At 39.9% G+C, this 15,716-nt stretch overlaps 4 protein-coding genes across 4 annotated transcripts; 2 read left to right on the top strand and 2 right to left on the bottom strand.

Annotated features, from left to right (window-relative positions):
- The first annotated feature begins 313 nt into the window (after positions 1–313).
- Positions 314–3,594, top strand: LOC145239460 (sodium-dependent phosphate transport protein 2B-like). Its single transcript, XM_080102780.1, has 8 exons — positions 314–385; positions 536–682; positions 863–974; positions 1,047–1,206; positions 1,276–1,380; positions 1,661–1,811; positions 2,163–2,372; positions 2,443–3,594. Exons 1-8 carry the CDS (start codon positions 358–360, stop codon positions 3,180–3,182), a joined length of 1,653 nt encoding a protein of 550 aa, XP_079958906.1. The 5' UTR covers positions 314–357; the 3' UTR covers positions 3,183–3,594.
- Positions 3,595–6,646: 3,052 nt separating this feature from the next.
- Positions 6,647–8,104, bottom strand: LOC145237690 (gap junction gamma-1 protein-like). The gene has a single exon (XM_080100650.1). The coding sequence runs from the start codon at positions 8,102–8,104 to the stop codon at positions 6,647–6,649; it is 1,458 nt and encodes a 485-aa protein (XP_079956776.1).
- Positions 8,105–9,625: 1,521 nt separating this feature from the next.
- On the bottom strand, positions 9,626–10,436 carry LOC145237693 (gap junction Cx32.2 protein-like). The gene has a single exon (XM_080100654.1). The coding sequence runs from the start codon at positions 10,421–10,423 to the stop codon at positions 9,626–9,628; it is 798 nt and encodes a 265-aa protein (XP_079956780.1). The 5' UTR covers positions 10,424–10,436.
- Positions 10,437–12,286: 1,850 nt separating this feature from the next.
- Positions 12,287–14,643, top strand: LOC145238694 (uncharacterized). Its single transcript, XM_080101939.1, has 4 exons — positions 12,287–12,689; positions 12,940–13,163; positions 13,944–14,136; positions 14,268–14,643. The coding sequence occupies exons 1-4, from the start codon at positions 12,428–12,430 to the stop codon at positions 14,360–14,362; spliced, it is 774 nt and encodes a 257-aa protein (XP_079958065.1). The 5' UTR covers positions 12,287–12,427; the 3' UTR covers positions 14,363–14,643.
- The last annotated feature ends 1,073 nt before the right edge of the window (positions 14,644–15,716 follow it).

Below are 15,716 nucleotides of genomic sequence, written 5' to 3' on the forward strand. Positions count from 1 at the left end.
GGTTTTAAGTTGCTTGTTGAGTTTGTCTTTTTGTCTGCGAAGTCACCAATATTGTATGAACATAAGGCTTCGTGCAAACAAGTGATAATAGGGTCATGTGTTTTGCTCCTACTGCAAGCTATTCTGTTGCAATCCATACCGTGGTTTGTGAAACATACAGTACCTAATTAATATCCATTTATTCGCTGGATTATGGATAGATGTTGTAGCTACAACCTTTTATTGTGTTTTTTTCCAGATGATTATGAACCATGGAGCGAAAAAACTACCACAGAAAAAGTAAAATCGGTGCTGTTGACCTTGACCAAGGTCACCGTGGTGCTGGGATGCTTATACGTCTTTATTTGTTCTATTAGCATGCTTGGAGACGCATTCCAAATTCTAGGTAAAAATGCAGCTACATACATACATAACTGTAAGATAATCTTTAGGCAGTGATCGATACTTGGATCTCAAAACAAATGCAAAATATCAAGGAGTAGAGTTTGTTTTTTGAAAAATTATCAACATGGCAAAAGTGGTACATGCATTACAGCTGGAAAGACGGCGGGTGAAATCTTCTCAAACGATTCGTTCCTTAGCAATCCGATCACTGGCCTCATAATCGGTATCCTGGTAACGGTGCTGGTTCAGAGCTCATCCACTTCCACATCCATTGTCATCACCATGGTTGCATCGGGAAGTAAGTGACGTCATTGCATATCGGTTTGAACAAAACAAAAACCGGCGGGGTCGCTATAACGATGTAAAAATGCACTGCCATAATAGCGCATTAGTCACAGTTTTCTGAAATAAAATCCCACTTAAGTTCTGTTACAGTTCTGTTGCCAACCGCTAGTTTATAACATTAAACTATTCGCAGTATTGTCGGTGGAAAACGCAGTCTACATTATAATGGGAACCAACATCGGAACTTCAGTTACAAACACGATCGTCTCGTTGTCGCAATCCATGGACAAGGAGCAGTTCAGAAGGTAATTTACCATAATAACCATCGAAATTGCCACACAAAATATTGGTTAAATCAAACCGCCTTATCTATTCAGAGCTTTCGCCGGGGCAACCGTCCACGACATTTTCAATCTTCTCACTGTGTTGGTGTTTCTACCACTTGAGGTCGTATCAGGGTACCTTGTCGCTATAACAGAAGCCATTATCACGTCTTTCCACATCCAGGGTGGCTCAGACGCTCCTGACATGCTCCAGGTAAAGCTGCTCTTAACCTCTGCAACTACACCAGAAAGCCTTTAAAATGTCGCTTCCATTTGCGTTCAGGTTATAACCGACCCCTTGGTGAAGTCTATCGTGCAAATCAATGAAACCGTGATCACATTAGTTGCTCAGATGGTGCCACTTGAGCCGGAATCAAGCATGATCAATGTAAGGACTCATATACAACATTATGACTTGTACATCGCGCTTTTATTACTGCAGGAATCAGCCTGTGTAACAGAGTGTTGACCGACGGATCTGTCTTCATTTATCAAATAAACAAAATACTCAAGAAGAGCGGCAGGCGATCAGAGTCAGTGTAAGAAAAGCGGCGATATTATACTGACGCTAATCGTCTGCCGCCCTGTTTGAGTAAATTCTGTGTATTATTTCAGTGAAAAGTATTTATTTACTGTTTTTGCTACCTCTAAATTAAAGCTCTTGGTAGATTTGGTGCGAGTCAAGACCAGGTTACATTAACGTCACTGAATCTTACAACCAAACTATTGGCATTACGAATTCTACAGCAGCTTACACAACCTCTGTGATGGAAATGACGACAATATACGAGCAAGAAGTCGTTGTTGGCGTAAGAAAATGTAGGTTATAGTGCTCACTTACGGGTGGTGTAGTCCAGGGGATCTCAACCTTTCTTGCTCTGCGATCTCATTTTAGAAAAGAAATTTCTACGTGACCCCTTGATGAGTATAGCCTATATACACGTGAATGATGTTTAAACAATAAATTTACGCACGTATACCATTTATTGTGACAGGGACATAATAACGCATGGTGTTTCGCGACCCCAAAATTATATTGCGCGACCCCAATTTAGATCGCGATCCACAGTTTGAGAAGCCCTGAGAAGACTATACTATAGTCCACCTATGTTATTCCTGTTTTCCTTTGATAAATCTGTATTGTAGATGATAAAATTCGTCTTTTCACAGGCAAATCTCCCGATGATTTCCTATTTGCAAACACTGGTTTGTCGGATGTGGAGGCAGGAATAATTCTTCTCGTGGTGTCTCTAATTATCCTCTGCTCTTGCCTCCTAATCATGGTCAAAGTCTTAAACTCAATGATGCAGGGTAGTGTATCGAGGATCATCAAAAAAATTGTCAACACCAATTTCAAGTACCCGTTTGGATGGGTTACAGGTTCGTTAAACAACCTCACGTATCAGACTCAAGTCAAAGTCTCAAATTCTAATGGTTTGTGTACATTTAGGTTACTTGGCTATGCTTGTTGGTGCTGGTATCACTTTTGTTGTGCAAAGCAGTTCGGTTTTCACTTCCACCCTTACTCCTCTCGTTGGGATCGGAGTAATCAGCATTAACAGAATGTACCCGCTCTCATTGGGTTCCAACATCGGCACGACCACCACAAGTATATTAGCCGCTCTCGCCAGCGATCCGTCCAGATTGGAGGAATCTTTGCAAATTTCATTGGTTCATTTGTTTTTTAATATTTCCGGGATTTTACTTTGGTATCCTGTTCCCTTTATGCGCATCCCCATCAGAGGAGCAAAGTTCCTTGGCAACACGACGGCTGAGTACCGATGGTTTGCTGTACTTTATCTCATCAGCGTCTTTTTCGTCATCCCAATTATCCTCCTGGCACTCTCGATTGCTGATCTCTGGGCTCTTCTTTCGGTCTTGATCCTTGTGGCTGTGATCGTGATCTTCATCGTAGCAACCAATCTTCTTCAGACGCACAAACCACAGTGGCTTCCCGCATCCATGAGGACGTGGGAGTTTCTTCCTCTTCCTTTGCGATCTCTCAAGCCGTACGATCGCATCATGACTAAGTATCTTCTCTGCAAATGCTGCTGCAAGGACGCCGTTGCCGACGATGACGTAGAAAGTGTTGAATCGTCAGTTTCTTCTTCACCGCCTTCTTACACCACGGCGGCGGCGGAAAACATGGCGTTTGATACCAGCGAGTTTACCAACACAACAGCGCTTTGATTTACTTTTGTTCAAGCCACGAAAACCTGAAATACCTGCACTGAGTTTCCTCAGCCAGTGAACTTGATGTGTTCGGTTTGGAAAGCCGAAACTTAGGCCTTCATAGTGGGATGCTTGTTTATCTAGTTATACCTTTTGCATTCATATGTTAACACTTGGTTTCTTTACGTTTGTAAGTTAGTTATTATTTGCGGTATAACGTTACTTTGACTCCAAAAGTGGACAGCATGGTGCCTACTTTACCAATACAGTCAAAAAATCGTGAATGTGTTAGTGTGTGTAGCCTTTAGAAGTGCTAAACAAATGCTGCAATACCTTGTGGCTACGTGCTGTTAGGAACAACCTCAACAAAGGCGATCGAAAAAATTCGTTGCATAATTCTTATCTCCATATTTCCGTCACCACCTTATCTGTTCCGGTAAACACAGGCAGACGGCTGATGTGGGTAACAAATGATCCTTCTCATAGGGTTAACCAAACAGCTATGACTGGCAAAATGCTTTACCTTTTGACGCCGGGTTAATGTCGCTGTGGCCGCAACACGTTAAGAGAAGTTGCCGCTGTTATCGCGACACTTTGACCCATTTAAGCAAACAACACTTGAAGTGCTAATAATAAGCTGTTCCTGCAAGCTATGCTGTATTAACAGTTGTTTCCCTTCAAACAGATTTTTATTGTCAATTAACCGGAATTTTGACATCACGAGAGGCATCTTTATGACATATTGAACTTTGTACTTTACGTATGGGACGCCGAAACGTCGGGTAAATTACAATAAAAATATGCTTGAAGAGCAACGATTGTATAGTCGAATAACCGTTTAGATTAGAACGACAAATTACGAGCAAAAATTGAAACCTTTACCACCAACCTGCGAAAAAAAAGTAATTTTATTCCATAACGCAAGTAAGGTCTAGTTTTTCGCTGAACAAGTAGTAAATTGAACTTAGTTCTGGCCTATTGTATTTTACAAATTTAGTACACAAATCTGATTTAGTCTATAACAATGTTGTAATATATAAACCAATATATTGTTGTGAAACATTTAAGATTGTTTGGATCTCCTAATCGCCGATGACTAATGCAATTAAACAGCCCGATTCAAAGTACAGCGACCCGTCTAGTCAGGGGGCTGTGCAGGGTACACACAGTTGGTGAATATAACCACTAACAATAACTTGCTTGTATTTTAGTCGAATGTGAGCCAATAATTAACTGCGAATTGATGTCGACCTACTGACGCAACCGTGTTCGGACTTCAAACGGGATAAACATCGCTATGTGGGAAATACACATCACAAATGTGTACAACGGGTTCAAATTCTGTGCAGGGCAATTGGTCAGCTTACACAAACACTTCATAACACATCATGGGTTAAAGTGCCCAGGACAAGATCATGAAATCAAGACCTCGACCAGTGCACGTATTTACTTCGATCCCCTTTTTTGCGTTATCGGTTTGCATGATGTTTAAAACAAGTCGGTCATCAAACTGTCCCATTTCTATAGTCTGATGCATTATACTTTAATATTTTTGTGGGGCTTGGTAAAATTAGTGGCTTCTATTAGTTTAACGTTAACCCATAAGGCTCCGCCGGATTGTAGCAATGATTGCACAAACAATGGAAAAGGGATTAGAACGCGCGACCTTGTAAACACAAAGCTGGCCAAAGCTGGTATTTGGCAACAAACATGAACAAAAAAGCAGTGATATTGTACTTGAAGAAAACAAACTTTGGTGTAAAATTTCCTTTGGTGTAATGACCGGAAAGCACACGATGAAACGTTGGGGAATTGGAAAACTTTAAATGTTGATCCAAGCACAATTTACTTAAAGTGATAAATTTTACAGCTAAAAAAAAATATTGCCTTTGAACAAGTAGAAATGTAAAGTGCATTCCTGAGGCAAAACTCGCCCACATGAGGCAATTAGACGTAACAAGCGTTTTGTTTGATTCTTGCGGTTTGCAGTTAGGTTAGCAAAGTTCTACCCGGCGAATAACAGTTAAGTTTGGTGCACATTGGTATAATGAATCAGGCAGAAGTTTTGCATTAGGAGTAAATTATTTAACACATTCAAATTGCGAAACTTTTCCGTTTCCGTTTTCCGTTGTAAATTTCTCTCTCATTTTTTTTGTTACTTGGATATATCATGGGTAACCAACATAAACTTGCAATTAAGGTTCGCTTTACCTCTGTGTGACAAATTGTTTTAAATCAACTGTTACAGGAATAGAAATAAAGAAAAAGTTATAAAGTAAGTTTTGATTTATAAGTAATTATTACCGGCATATAATTAATTTAAACTTTTTATATTCCCGGGTGGGTCGATTTTGTGCTGACCAATAATGACTGCATGCACATATTATCGCTGTGAATATATTTCAGCCATAGTGCAGAATCCAGCCATGTTGCAGACCAACGATAGCGACTCGCATAAAATGAGCTTGAAACGCTTATTACTTTTTCGTTCTGCGATTTACTCCAAGCGTTATAACGCTTTGAAAGCTGAATCGTGGGTTAACTACTTTTTTAAACTACGCTCTGATGCTCTGTAATGGTTTGAAGACAAAGTTTCGATTTGGAACCAACGTAAACCCCAGTCCATCATGGAATTACATTAACAATTTAAAAATCGCAAAACATTTGCTCATCTTTATTACTTTTAAACCGAAGTATAAGTTTTGTAAGTCACGATAACAATGGTGTTTTTGCTCTTTAGCATCATTTAGCGGTTGTATTGACACTGTTCGATTTTTGGAAATCCCAAACATCAATATTTAAATGACACCTTTTGTTTCACAACAACAAACGAAACCTTTGAAATGTGGTAATTTGGATAGGACGCTCCCGGGGACGAATCCCGATCAGTTTTTTTTTATGTCTTTATATGGGCCAGGCACGCCGGACCATTCGGCAAAGTTCCTGCCCCTACATTTGTATCTTTGTAGTAAGAGCGGGGAATTCATTCCAGTGCCTCTTGTGTCCCTTTATTGAATAAGCGCATTTAACCTTTTCGAACAAAACCGATACTTTTTGTTTTTGCGTTCTGGCCATTAATTTTTGTGGTCGTCACTGTAAAGCTTTAATCATGCTTCTATTTTTTTTATGTCCCACACAACTGTACAAGTACTTTCTATTCTTACATTGCTACATAAAACTAGTATTGCTTTACTAGGTTTAATGAAAAAGCCATGAAATATACGAATGTACGATACAGTTCCATTCAAACACGGCCGGAAAATAACTAACACGGAGTTTCACGGAAATAATAAACACCACAGTGTTTCACAAAAAATTAAAGACACAGTGTTTTGCAACAATCAGCAACCACAGCGTTTTAGGAAATAATAAGCCCAGTATTTAAAAAAACAAGCAATGTCACAGTGTTTCCAAACATATTAAACGCCACAGCGTTTCACAAAAATAAAAGTCACAGTGTTTCACACAAAAAATAAAGATTTCTAAACAAGATCAGCCTCATCGGAATGTTGGGACACTGATTCCCTTTGTGTCTCCTCCGATGAGGATCCATCGTCTCCTCCTCCATCCGAATCACATCCATCCGACTCCGAGAAGGATATCTTCCCCATCTTGTAGAGAGGAACGTACTGGGTCCTGGCTACTTTTCGGGGTCGGTTAAGAGACTGAGTCCCTGATGGAACAAGAAAGCGGGTACGAACTCCTGAGGACTTTCTCCTGCGAGGTTCGATCTTCTCATGCGCCTCCTGCCATCTCTTCTTGGCGGGTGCAGCATCTTTTGTTTCTGGAGCACGTTCCTGTTGCATCTTAGGTGGCTCTTCTACCGGTTTTGGTGCAGGAGGTTGCGGTGCCTGCTTGGGACTTGTATCAACCGGCAAACTGGATACAATAGTTGGGGATGAAACAGCCGGTTTCAGTTGTGTTGATTCAACAGCTGCTTGTGGGCCATAATAACCCGATGTTGGTGGATAATACTCGGTAGTTGGGACCGGTTTCTTGTAATCTGGATTCTCTTCATCTTTCTTTCTCTTCTTCTTGCCGAACCCGATCGCGCCTTTAGCGATAAGATGAATCATCTCGATAATGCACAGAATCAAACACAGCACACCAAGGGTGTTCATGTACCTGAGGAAAATCGTCTTTTCCCACGGCCTGGAAACCCAACAAGGAACATAGGCATTATCGTTGCCAGGCAACATATGCTGACCGCAAGCCCAGCGCACACTGTCGCCTCCACAACGATAAAGTTGAGGAACTCGAATCCAGAAGAGATCGAAGATAGAACCGACTCGCCTCCCGTCGGACACGATTCGGCCGTCGTTAGGCACATTCGGGTACTCAGCGAACCGGAACAGGTCGTAGGCGAGAACTAGGAACACTATCTCAACTATGATCCTCACTATCACAGAGCAGAAGTAAGCAAGTCTTATGCCTCGTGTTAATGTTATTTCCTCAAGTTTATCTTTGTTATAAACGTCCTTGTGTTTCTGTTTTCCAATTCTTCGTTTCTTCCGCTGTAAGCGTTGAGCGAGAGTACTACCTGGGACGTTGCTAAGCACATGATCCCAGCGGTCCTGAGCCGCAGCAGAAGCTTCTTCTTCTTCTTTCGCTTTTGCTTCTAGTATTTTTAACTTCTCAACTTTGGCGTTGACGTACACTGTGTAGAAATGGAATATCACAGCGGGCGTGGCAAGAGCAAGGATCTGAAACGACCAGAACCGTATGTGGGAGATCTTAGCGAACTTGTCGTAGCAAACGTTTTCGCAGCCGATCACTTTTGTGCTGCATCGAAACGCTGACTGTTCGTCGCTGTAAACTTGTGAGCCGATTGATGCGACGACGATCATACGAAACAGAAAGACACAGAGATACCATAGTTGCCCACTCAAAGTGCTGTACAGATTAACCTGCTCGGAGATTGTTTTAAACACGTCCCACATCTTCCCTAATCCCTACGTGATGCAACTTCCTAAAACGCAAGAGTCGTTTATTATAAAATATAACTTATCATAAATAAAAGTTGTTTCCGCTGCTACTTGTGTTTGCTTGTAAGTCAAAATACCTCACTAAAATCCAACATTTTTCTACGCTCCGGTTTTCTTTTCTTTTAGTTAATAATACTGAGTAAATATGCGCAAAAAAGTTTAATTTTTTATATCAACGTGATTTAATATTTAACTTCCACACACGGTTCTGTAGCCATTACAATCATCAGGAACGATTAGGTCGCTATTAAACAATGGCAACAAACAACACAGAGGTCGAATCGCGTCACCTCTGTTACGCAATACAAAGCCCAGGTCACGTGACCCTTGTTTGGAATTTAGCCAAGAAGCGAGGAATTCTATTATGGTGAAAACTCGACGCTTCGCCGGGGGGTTTAATTGTCGCCTGTGACGAAACAATGATATTGAGACGGGATCAGGATTCGTGTTCGAGTAATCGAGAGTTTATCGCCACGAAATCGCGAAATCGATTGTTTAACATTCTCATTACTTTGTTTGTTTCATAAAGACGAGATGTTACGTATGTTCATCACATTATGCCGCAGATTACACGACAACTTACGTGGATAATTTTGCAAAAGTGAAACATCTTCTGTTTTGAGCTGAACACAATAATTCTGTGACAAAAATTGGGGTTCACTCAAGGTCGTTTTATGTGGTTTGGGAAAATGTTGTTTTTTTTCGGCTCGTCCACACCCGGGTGCGAATTTTAAACAGCTTTTTTGGCGTAAAAGTCAAACTCTTTACTTCATTTGCTTAGGTGCTTAAATTTTAGTAACGCATGTGTTTTTTATGTATCAGTCATTGGATTTCAACTTGAATTTCCTCTTATGACACGAATACTTGACAGAAAAACAGTTAAACGATTACGCGGTGTCTTGTACACATACACATCAGAACTGAATAACAGCAATTCACTTTATTTTGCCGAAACCTATCATCTCTACTTTTTACTTTAATCAATAAGATATTGCAATTTGTTCAGTTCACAAGATTGTGCTTTTCACCCGTGGTATTTTCTTCGTCCTTTGGTTCTTAATGACGATTTCGTCCTGTTCAATTCCTTTGGTTCTTGGACCACTGAAGAACACCGCAGTCGCACAAATTGTTGGTTGTGACGTGAAATATAACTTTTCTTTAATTTTCTTTTCCTGCGTCGGGCGACGCAAAATTTTATTACGAAGTACGTGGACTCAAAAAACGCCAGGAGCAAGCAGATCTGGTAGAAAAACAACAAAATTATTGATAAAATCACGAAATAAAAAAAACTATGTTCTATATTGTTTCAATGTAATCAACCGGTTATGTTAGGGTTTTATACGTAGGAGATTTCAAATTCTGCCGACAGAAAATCAGCAGTTGTAGAAATTGACTCTGTATTTTAAGAATTGAAATCTGTCCCGTTATACAACTGAAACAGGCTTTGTCCAATTGTGGGCTCATATTAAAATAACATTACATCGTGTTTTGATGGCTTACCATGCTCATAATGCTCATGTATCGCAGAAACACGGTCTTCTCCCACGGCCTCGAGACCCAACATGGAACAAAACTGTTTTCCCCGTTCAACAGATGCTGCTCACATGCCAAGTTTACATCGTCTCCTCTGCAAGCGTAAAAACGGGGAACCTCCGCCCAAAGTACATCCCACAAGATAAACTGTCTCGGTAAATTAGATTGCTGGGTTTTTACTTTTCCAAACAACTCATATGCGAGGTAAAGAAAAGTCAGTTCGACGAGAAAGCGAAATACCGATGCTACGAAGTAGGCAAGCTCAATACGTTTTGTCAGCACAATTTCTTTTGGACCATAGTCGGTGTAAATGGTTTTTCTTTTGTAGACTTTTCCACGCCTGGAGCTGGTGGGTTTGCAGCGTGTCCTGCTGTTTGATCTTGATTTTCTGCCGTTTCCCAATCTCGATTTGAGGCCATTTCTGTCGGGGCCGAACTCTGAGAACTGTCCTTTTTCGTGAAGCGCGAAAAGATGGAACAAAACCACAGGAAAATTGAGGCCAAGAAGTTGGAAAGCCCAGAAACGTAGGTGGGATATCTTGGAGAATTGGTCAAAACAAACTGTCTGACATCCAAGTGCAACCGTGCTGCATTTAAACTGACTTTGTTCGTCGTTGTAAACAGCTCCACCTATCGACATCACCGCAACAAATCGGAATATGTAGACGAACACGTACCAAAGTTTACCAGCAATAGTGCTATGTAGGGTTGCTTCCTCAGAAAAGCTTGACAAGCCCCACATGGCAAAGGTTAGTGGTTCAAATCATGCGATAAAACTCTGTAAAATATAATTTTTCTTTACGGTAACATAGGACACAAGAGTTGTAAGCGGATCCAAAATTCAAACCCGAATCCAGGCCGAACCAGAATCGTTTAAAAAAGTGGTATAAGCACGCAAATTTGATTGACATGCCTTATAACACTTGAATTACCTAAAGTTTCGATAGTAAGCTTGTATCTATAACGTCCTAACACTAAACTGATTTAAAAAAACACCTGTCGAGGTAATAAAGCTCCTGCTTTCTGCTTCGCACTGCCGTGCCTTGGTCCGCAATCTGGTAATGTATTTTTAATACCTCATTATATGTCAGGTCGCGAGCCCATGCCATATCTCTTTGCTTGGTAAAACAATAACACATGTTCTTCGATGTTATAGGGTTAAGTGATATGCGATATCGGTATAGGTAGTAAAGGGCAAACAAAAACAAAGAAACATTTCCTAAACACCTTCCTCATTGCTATTTTTGAGTTAACGGTTATTTGGTGTTATTTTTACATTTTGTGGCCAAGCGAAATATTTTTGTGCTTTAAGTACGGTCAACATGGCATTTTCTCAACTTAACAAAATTGCACAAGCCTTTAAGGGTCCAAACTCCTTTAATCTGCTAAACCAGTTTTAGCGCCAACGATGGTCAAGGTATTTAACTATTGTTTGTGCCGGTTTTAAACAAAGAAGTAATTTACCGGTTCGTCATTTTTTTAATGCACAAGATTAATCTAAAATCAGAATGTTATCGCTCGGATTAAAAACAAATCAACTCGAAAGATTAAACAAATTTACCGCCGCAGTTTGCTTTTTGTACTTTTTTTGTTATTGAGTATAAGTATCAGCAAAGACACCAAAAAACATGGGTTATCAAATCAAGTGTCATGTTATTTGAATAATTCTTGAACTGTACTAGATATGTTCTGCCGTATCGCAACCGATACAGCCGGTTGTATGTGACGATGGATAAACGCACGACAAAACCCGTCTAAACGGAAACATCTGAAAGGCGCTTTTTCAGAACGTTTCGCATGACTGATTGGTGTTACTTTGTGGCCTCACACAGGTGAAATGCTTTGTTAATACGAAAAAAAAACGAATACGAAAGACAAAGGTTCATGAGTGGCTGGCCAGTAAAATTTTAAGCTAAGCCTTATTTAGACCCGAATTTCGTGGGAATTGCAGCACAAATGATGAGTGTAAAATCTCTGGAAGACGTCTCTGGACCTTGTTCGAACATTAGTCATGTCAAGATGTCCGTCATTTGTATGAAACATAGAGAAATAAGATGATTTTCCCGGAATCCAGCTACAATTTTGTTCACCCGACACATCAAACACTTTGTACATAACATATAGCTCTATGGCAAAGAAAAACTTTCTCTACAAAGTGCCCTCCGCACCAATGTCGTGTTAAGTTCGCCTACCTCCTGAGCGGGACAGTTGAAAGGAAATCTAATGAGCGCAAACACTGAAACATCCCGCAAAATTGTTACGTAACAATAGGGTTTCCTGTCGACACAATAAGCTCGATGACGAGAGAAAACATTTCGAATTTCGTTTATCGAGACAGTTGGCGAACTAATTTGTAACAAGAACTCCTTGTCGAAAAAGGGACATGTCACTCAATACGTACGAGAAATGAGAAGTTCTGTTGTTGTTTTACCCTGGGCTGGGCTAGTCTGACTTCTCAGACGACCAAGCAGATATATTTGAGTCAGATATTGTTGGAGATGGGTTTTAAGGCTAAATAACTTCAGCTTAATCAGCAGCAAAAAAAAGCAAGACCTAATTTTGAAATTCAAACCCAGAAATCACAGTACATCAGGCCTATTGAAGGCGTAACACCAAATCAGCCAGTCGCCAAGCAGTCCCACATACGACCTACTCAGACGCTTCAGGGCTAATCCCAGTGTTGAAACTATGTTCATCTTAACCAGAAGTGTTGGTGTTTGTTATTTTGCAGTTTTAAAGTGAAAAGATGAAACTGGTGACACTACTGGTTCTGTTATTATCCGTTTTGGTCGTTGGAACTCAAGCACGCCGCGCAAAATCGAGAAATGGGGCAATAAACAACAGATCCCCAAGCGAGTTTCGGGGTGTAAGTTTGGTTGCAAGGCTTGACGAAGCGGGACAAGTTTTGGAACAACGAGAAACAACCGAAAACACTGTTAACGCCCTTGATCATGTCAATGGGCCACGTGATGATACTCAACCCAAACGATCACGTCCTAAACAAAAAGGTAGGTAAATGTTTGTTTTTTGATTCAAATCATCGTGTTTGAATTGAAATTTTATCAAGTCAGTCACATCAGTAACATAAATACTCTTAAACCACTCAAACACATACCTATTCGTGGGTTTAAAATAAAGCTTTTCCAACCTTACAGATTAGGTAACAATAGCTCAGAAAATTACTAAATTACCACAAACAAAAGATTTTGGTTCCTATTAAAAATTTAAATTCTGAACTTTTCCGTGACATATTCGCAGGCAAAAAACACCACCATCGTAAAGAGAAGTTGGCCGAAGCAGAAGATGCAGAACGGCGGGTTCGGGATGGTTCATGGTTCTACTGCGATAACAATCAAGTCCCGAGGGCAGTGGAAGATGTTATGGACGAGGGAAGAGACAGAGGACTGATGTGCAGCCGAGAATATCCAACACACACCTGCTGTGCTGAGAACGACCTCACCATCGAACTGATCAGCTCTAGGGTAGGTTGATTGTTCACATGAATTAGTGTAAGGTTTAACGAATTGATTTTGCTCACTGAAAAAATCGCAACAGAAGTAATTGGTGCTTATGGTAAGATAAGGTGTAAATCCATACTGGGATCAGAAGCGTCTATGGCAGTGATTCCCAAACTATGCGCAGCGGCACACTTGAGATGTCATTAGGTGTGCCGCAAAAAATATTGAAATTAAAATCAATCAAGTAGAGTAGTAGTACCAGGTGCTTAGACCACTATAGGCCAACATGCTCCACGTCTCTGAGATGTTCAACTAGGCTATTTAACTATGAGAGTGACCTGTATAGCGGCTTTATGACCTCATAGTTACTGCCTTTGTCAGCTAATTTGCTGTGCCATTTTAAACTGTTGTTCATGAGGAAATGTTCAAAGCGCGCCAAATAATTTTTGTTTTTTTCTAAAATGCGCCTTACAAGAAAAAAGTTTGGGAACCACTGGTCTATGTTTATGCAAACCAGCGATCACGGCACACTCATATAGAAATTGTAGTACACCAGGCCTAATAAAGGCGTTATATCGCATCTTGTCAAGATGTTACGTAAAAGGGACACATGTTTTTAAGCGTTTTTAAAACCATTCGTCCTATCAAACTTGCAAAGTTAGATTTTGCTCATAAACGTAAATAATAATAAAAATATTTTATACAACTGCTTTTGCACAAATTTACATGCGTAATGAAAGTGTCGTTTTATGTATTATACCTCTTAGTAGCCTACACTGATTTTCAAATTGACCGCTTTATTAGATTGTGGAACAAATCTCTGATCTCCACTGTGCTCGGATGATGATGAAGTTAAGATGCGCTCACTGTTCTCCAAGATCGTGGTGGCTCTTCCACGCCCCGGATCGAGTACGAGACGCTCATCCCCGAAGCATGCCTATCCTGTGCCCCAAGTTTTGCCGCAAGTTTCACGATGCTTGCAGAAATTCAGTGGCAGGTACGGACGCGTTTTGTCACTAGATCGGACAAGATAGTTAAATCAAAATCACACTGGTTTTCTTTACTACAGACAATAAAATTTGCCTGTTGATAAATTCTTCAACTTGCTTAAAATATTCTGTAATTTAGGTTTGAACAATGACAACTATTGCGATTATCATACCACAAGAGCAGATGGACCGTGTTTCCCAGATTACGAAATAAGAAGAGGAACAATCGACTAAACGGGATGTTACTGATGTTTATTATTCATAAAGTTCTTATTCGCCTTACTTTGCCTGATGTTACCTTCGCAATTATTGATTTACATATTTTTTTAAGATGCCTTTATTTATTGTGTGTACAAAATGTAGCAACCTACAGGCATCTAAATTGCTGAAAAACTGATCAATAGCAAAATATTCTGCTTTATTTGAAGCAGCAATTCCAAACCCTAAACAATTGGGGGCTGAAAGTGCACTCCAGAACTAAATGAACAAAATGTACATCGTTATGTTGCATTTTACTGTACATTATTTATTTGTTTGCAAAATAAACTTCCATTTGTAGCATACAGGTTGTTGTTGTATGATTATCGTTTTCACGATTTTAACAACGAACTAGAAACTATTGTACAAATTTCAGTGAAAAAACATCCTACATTTAATTTAAACGAAAAAAAAGTAAGGTTATTTTTAGTCATTCAGGATTACTTGATTTGAAAACGATAGGCTTGCAGACATACAGTAGGGTCAGGATTTTCCCTGACATGTCAGGGAATTTAGTGTTTAAATCTGCGTCAGGGAGAAATGTTAAAATGTACTAAAAAGTCAGGAATTATATATAAAAATATATATATTTACTATGAAATTAATGTACCAACGGAGAAAGTTTCTAGTAGTTAGCTACAACCGCTTCTATACCATGAAACGTAAAGAGGTAAACTGGCGGCGCGCAGTTTAACAAACAAGGTTACTGTTTACTGAACAATACCTGTTTGTTACTAGTTGTCTAACGCAGGGGTCCGCAAATGGTGGGTCGCGACCCAAATTTGGGTCGCGAGACCTTCCAGTCTGGGTCGCAAAATATCTTAAATTTTATGAATATAAGCATCGCATCTACAGTATTAATGAACTTTCAGCTTTTTCAGCCTAATTATTATTATTGCATTGTTACATATGACTACGTAACTGCTACATACAGTCTATGTAACAATGCAATAAGTTAAGCGTACCTGCCCAAGTAGTCATGCTTTTCTGTTACCATTTTGCAGAATAAATACGTTCGTTTACCTACTGTTTAATGTGCTGAGTTTCGCTTTATTTTGTGCAAGAAAATAGCAACTGAAAAAGCATAATAGCAGTTAGTATTGATATCTAGTTGCTTAGTGTTTTCCACAAACCTACATGCTAACAAAATGCTTGGGTCGTGATAATTTAGAGCAATTTTTTTAGGGTCGCGCCAAAAAGTAATTGCGGACCCCTGGTCTAACGATACGCGTTAAACACACAAATAAAAATCCGCGTCTCAAGAAAACACAGCATTTGATGCTACGCTCTGGAACGTGGGAAATTTCATTTGCTTTAACTGTGTATCCAA

Source organism: Phallusia mammillata, chromosome 7 (genome assembly GCF_965637545.1).
Source record: "Phallusia mammillata chromosome 7, kaPhaMamm4.hap1.1, whole genome shotgun sequence".
Classification (NCBI taxonomy): Eukaryota; Metazoa; Chordata; class Ascidiacea; order Phlebobranchia; family Ascidiidae; genus Phallusia; species Phallusia mammillata.

What these genes read in the sequence shown, in the direction of transcription:
- LOC145239460 (XM_080102780.1), top strand. Translation starts at nt 358, where the DNA reads ATGCTTGGAGACGCATTCCAAATTCTAG. An exon ending in CGGAATCAAGCATGATCAAT is followed by an intron (nt 1,381 to 1,660) that starts GTAAGGACTCAT and finishes AGCTCTTGGTAG; the next exon opens with ATTTGGTGCGAGTCAAGACC. An exon ending in CCCGTTTGGATGGGTTACAG is followed by an intron (nt 2,373 to 2,442) that starts GTTCGTTAAACA and finishes GTGTACATTTAG; the next exon opens with GTTACTTGGCTATGCTTGTT.
- LOC145238694 (XM_080101939.1), top strand. Translation starts at nt 12,428, where the DNA reads ATGAAACTGGTGACACTACTGGTTCTGTTATTATCCGTTTTGGTCGTT. An exon ending in ATCACGTCCTAAACAAAAAG is followed by an intron (nt 12,690 to 12,939) that starts GTAGGTAAATGT and finishes ACATATTCGCAG; the next exon opens with GCAAAAAACACCACCATCGT. An exon ending in TTGCAGAAATTCAGTGGCAG is followed by an intron (nt 14,137 to 14,267) that starts GTACGGACGCGT and finishes TCTGTAATTTAG; the next exon opens with GTTTGAACAATGACAACTAT.
- LOC145237690 (XM_080100650.1), bottom strand. Translation starts at nt 8,104, where the DNA reads ATGTGGGACGTGTTTAAAACAATCTCCGAGCAGGTTAATCTGTACAGC.
- LOC145237693 (XM_080100654.1), bottom strand. Translation starts at nt 10,423, where the DNA reads ATGTGGGGCTTGTCAAGCTTTTCTGAGGAAGCAACCCTACATAGCACT.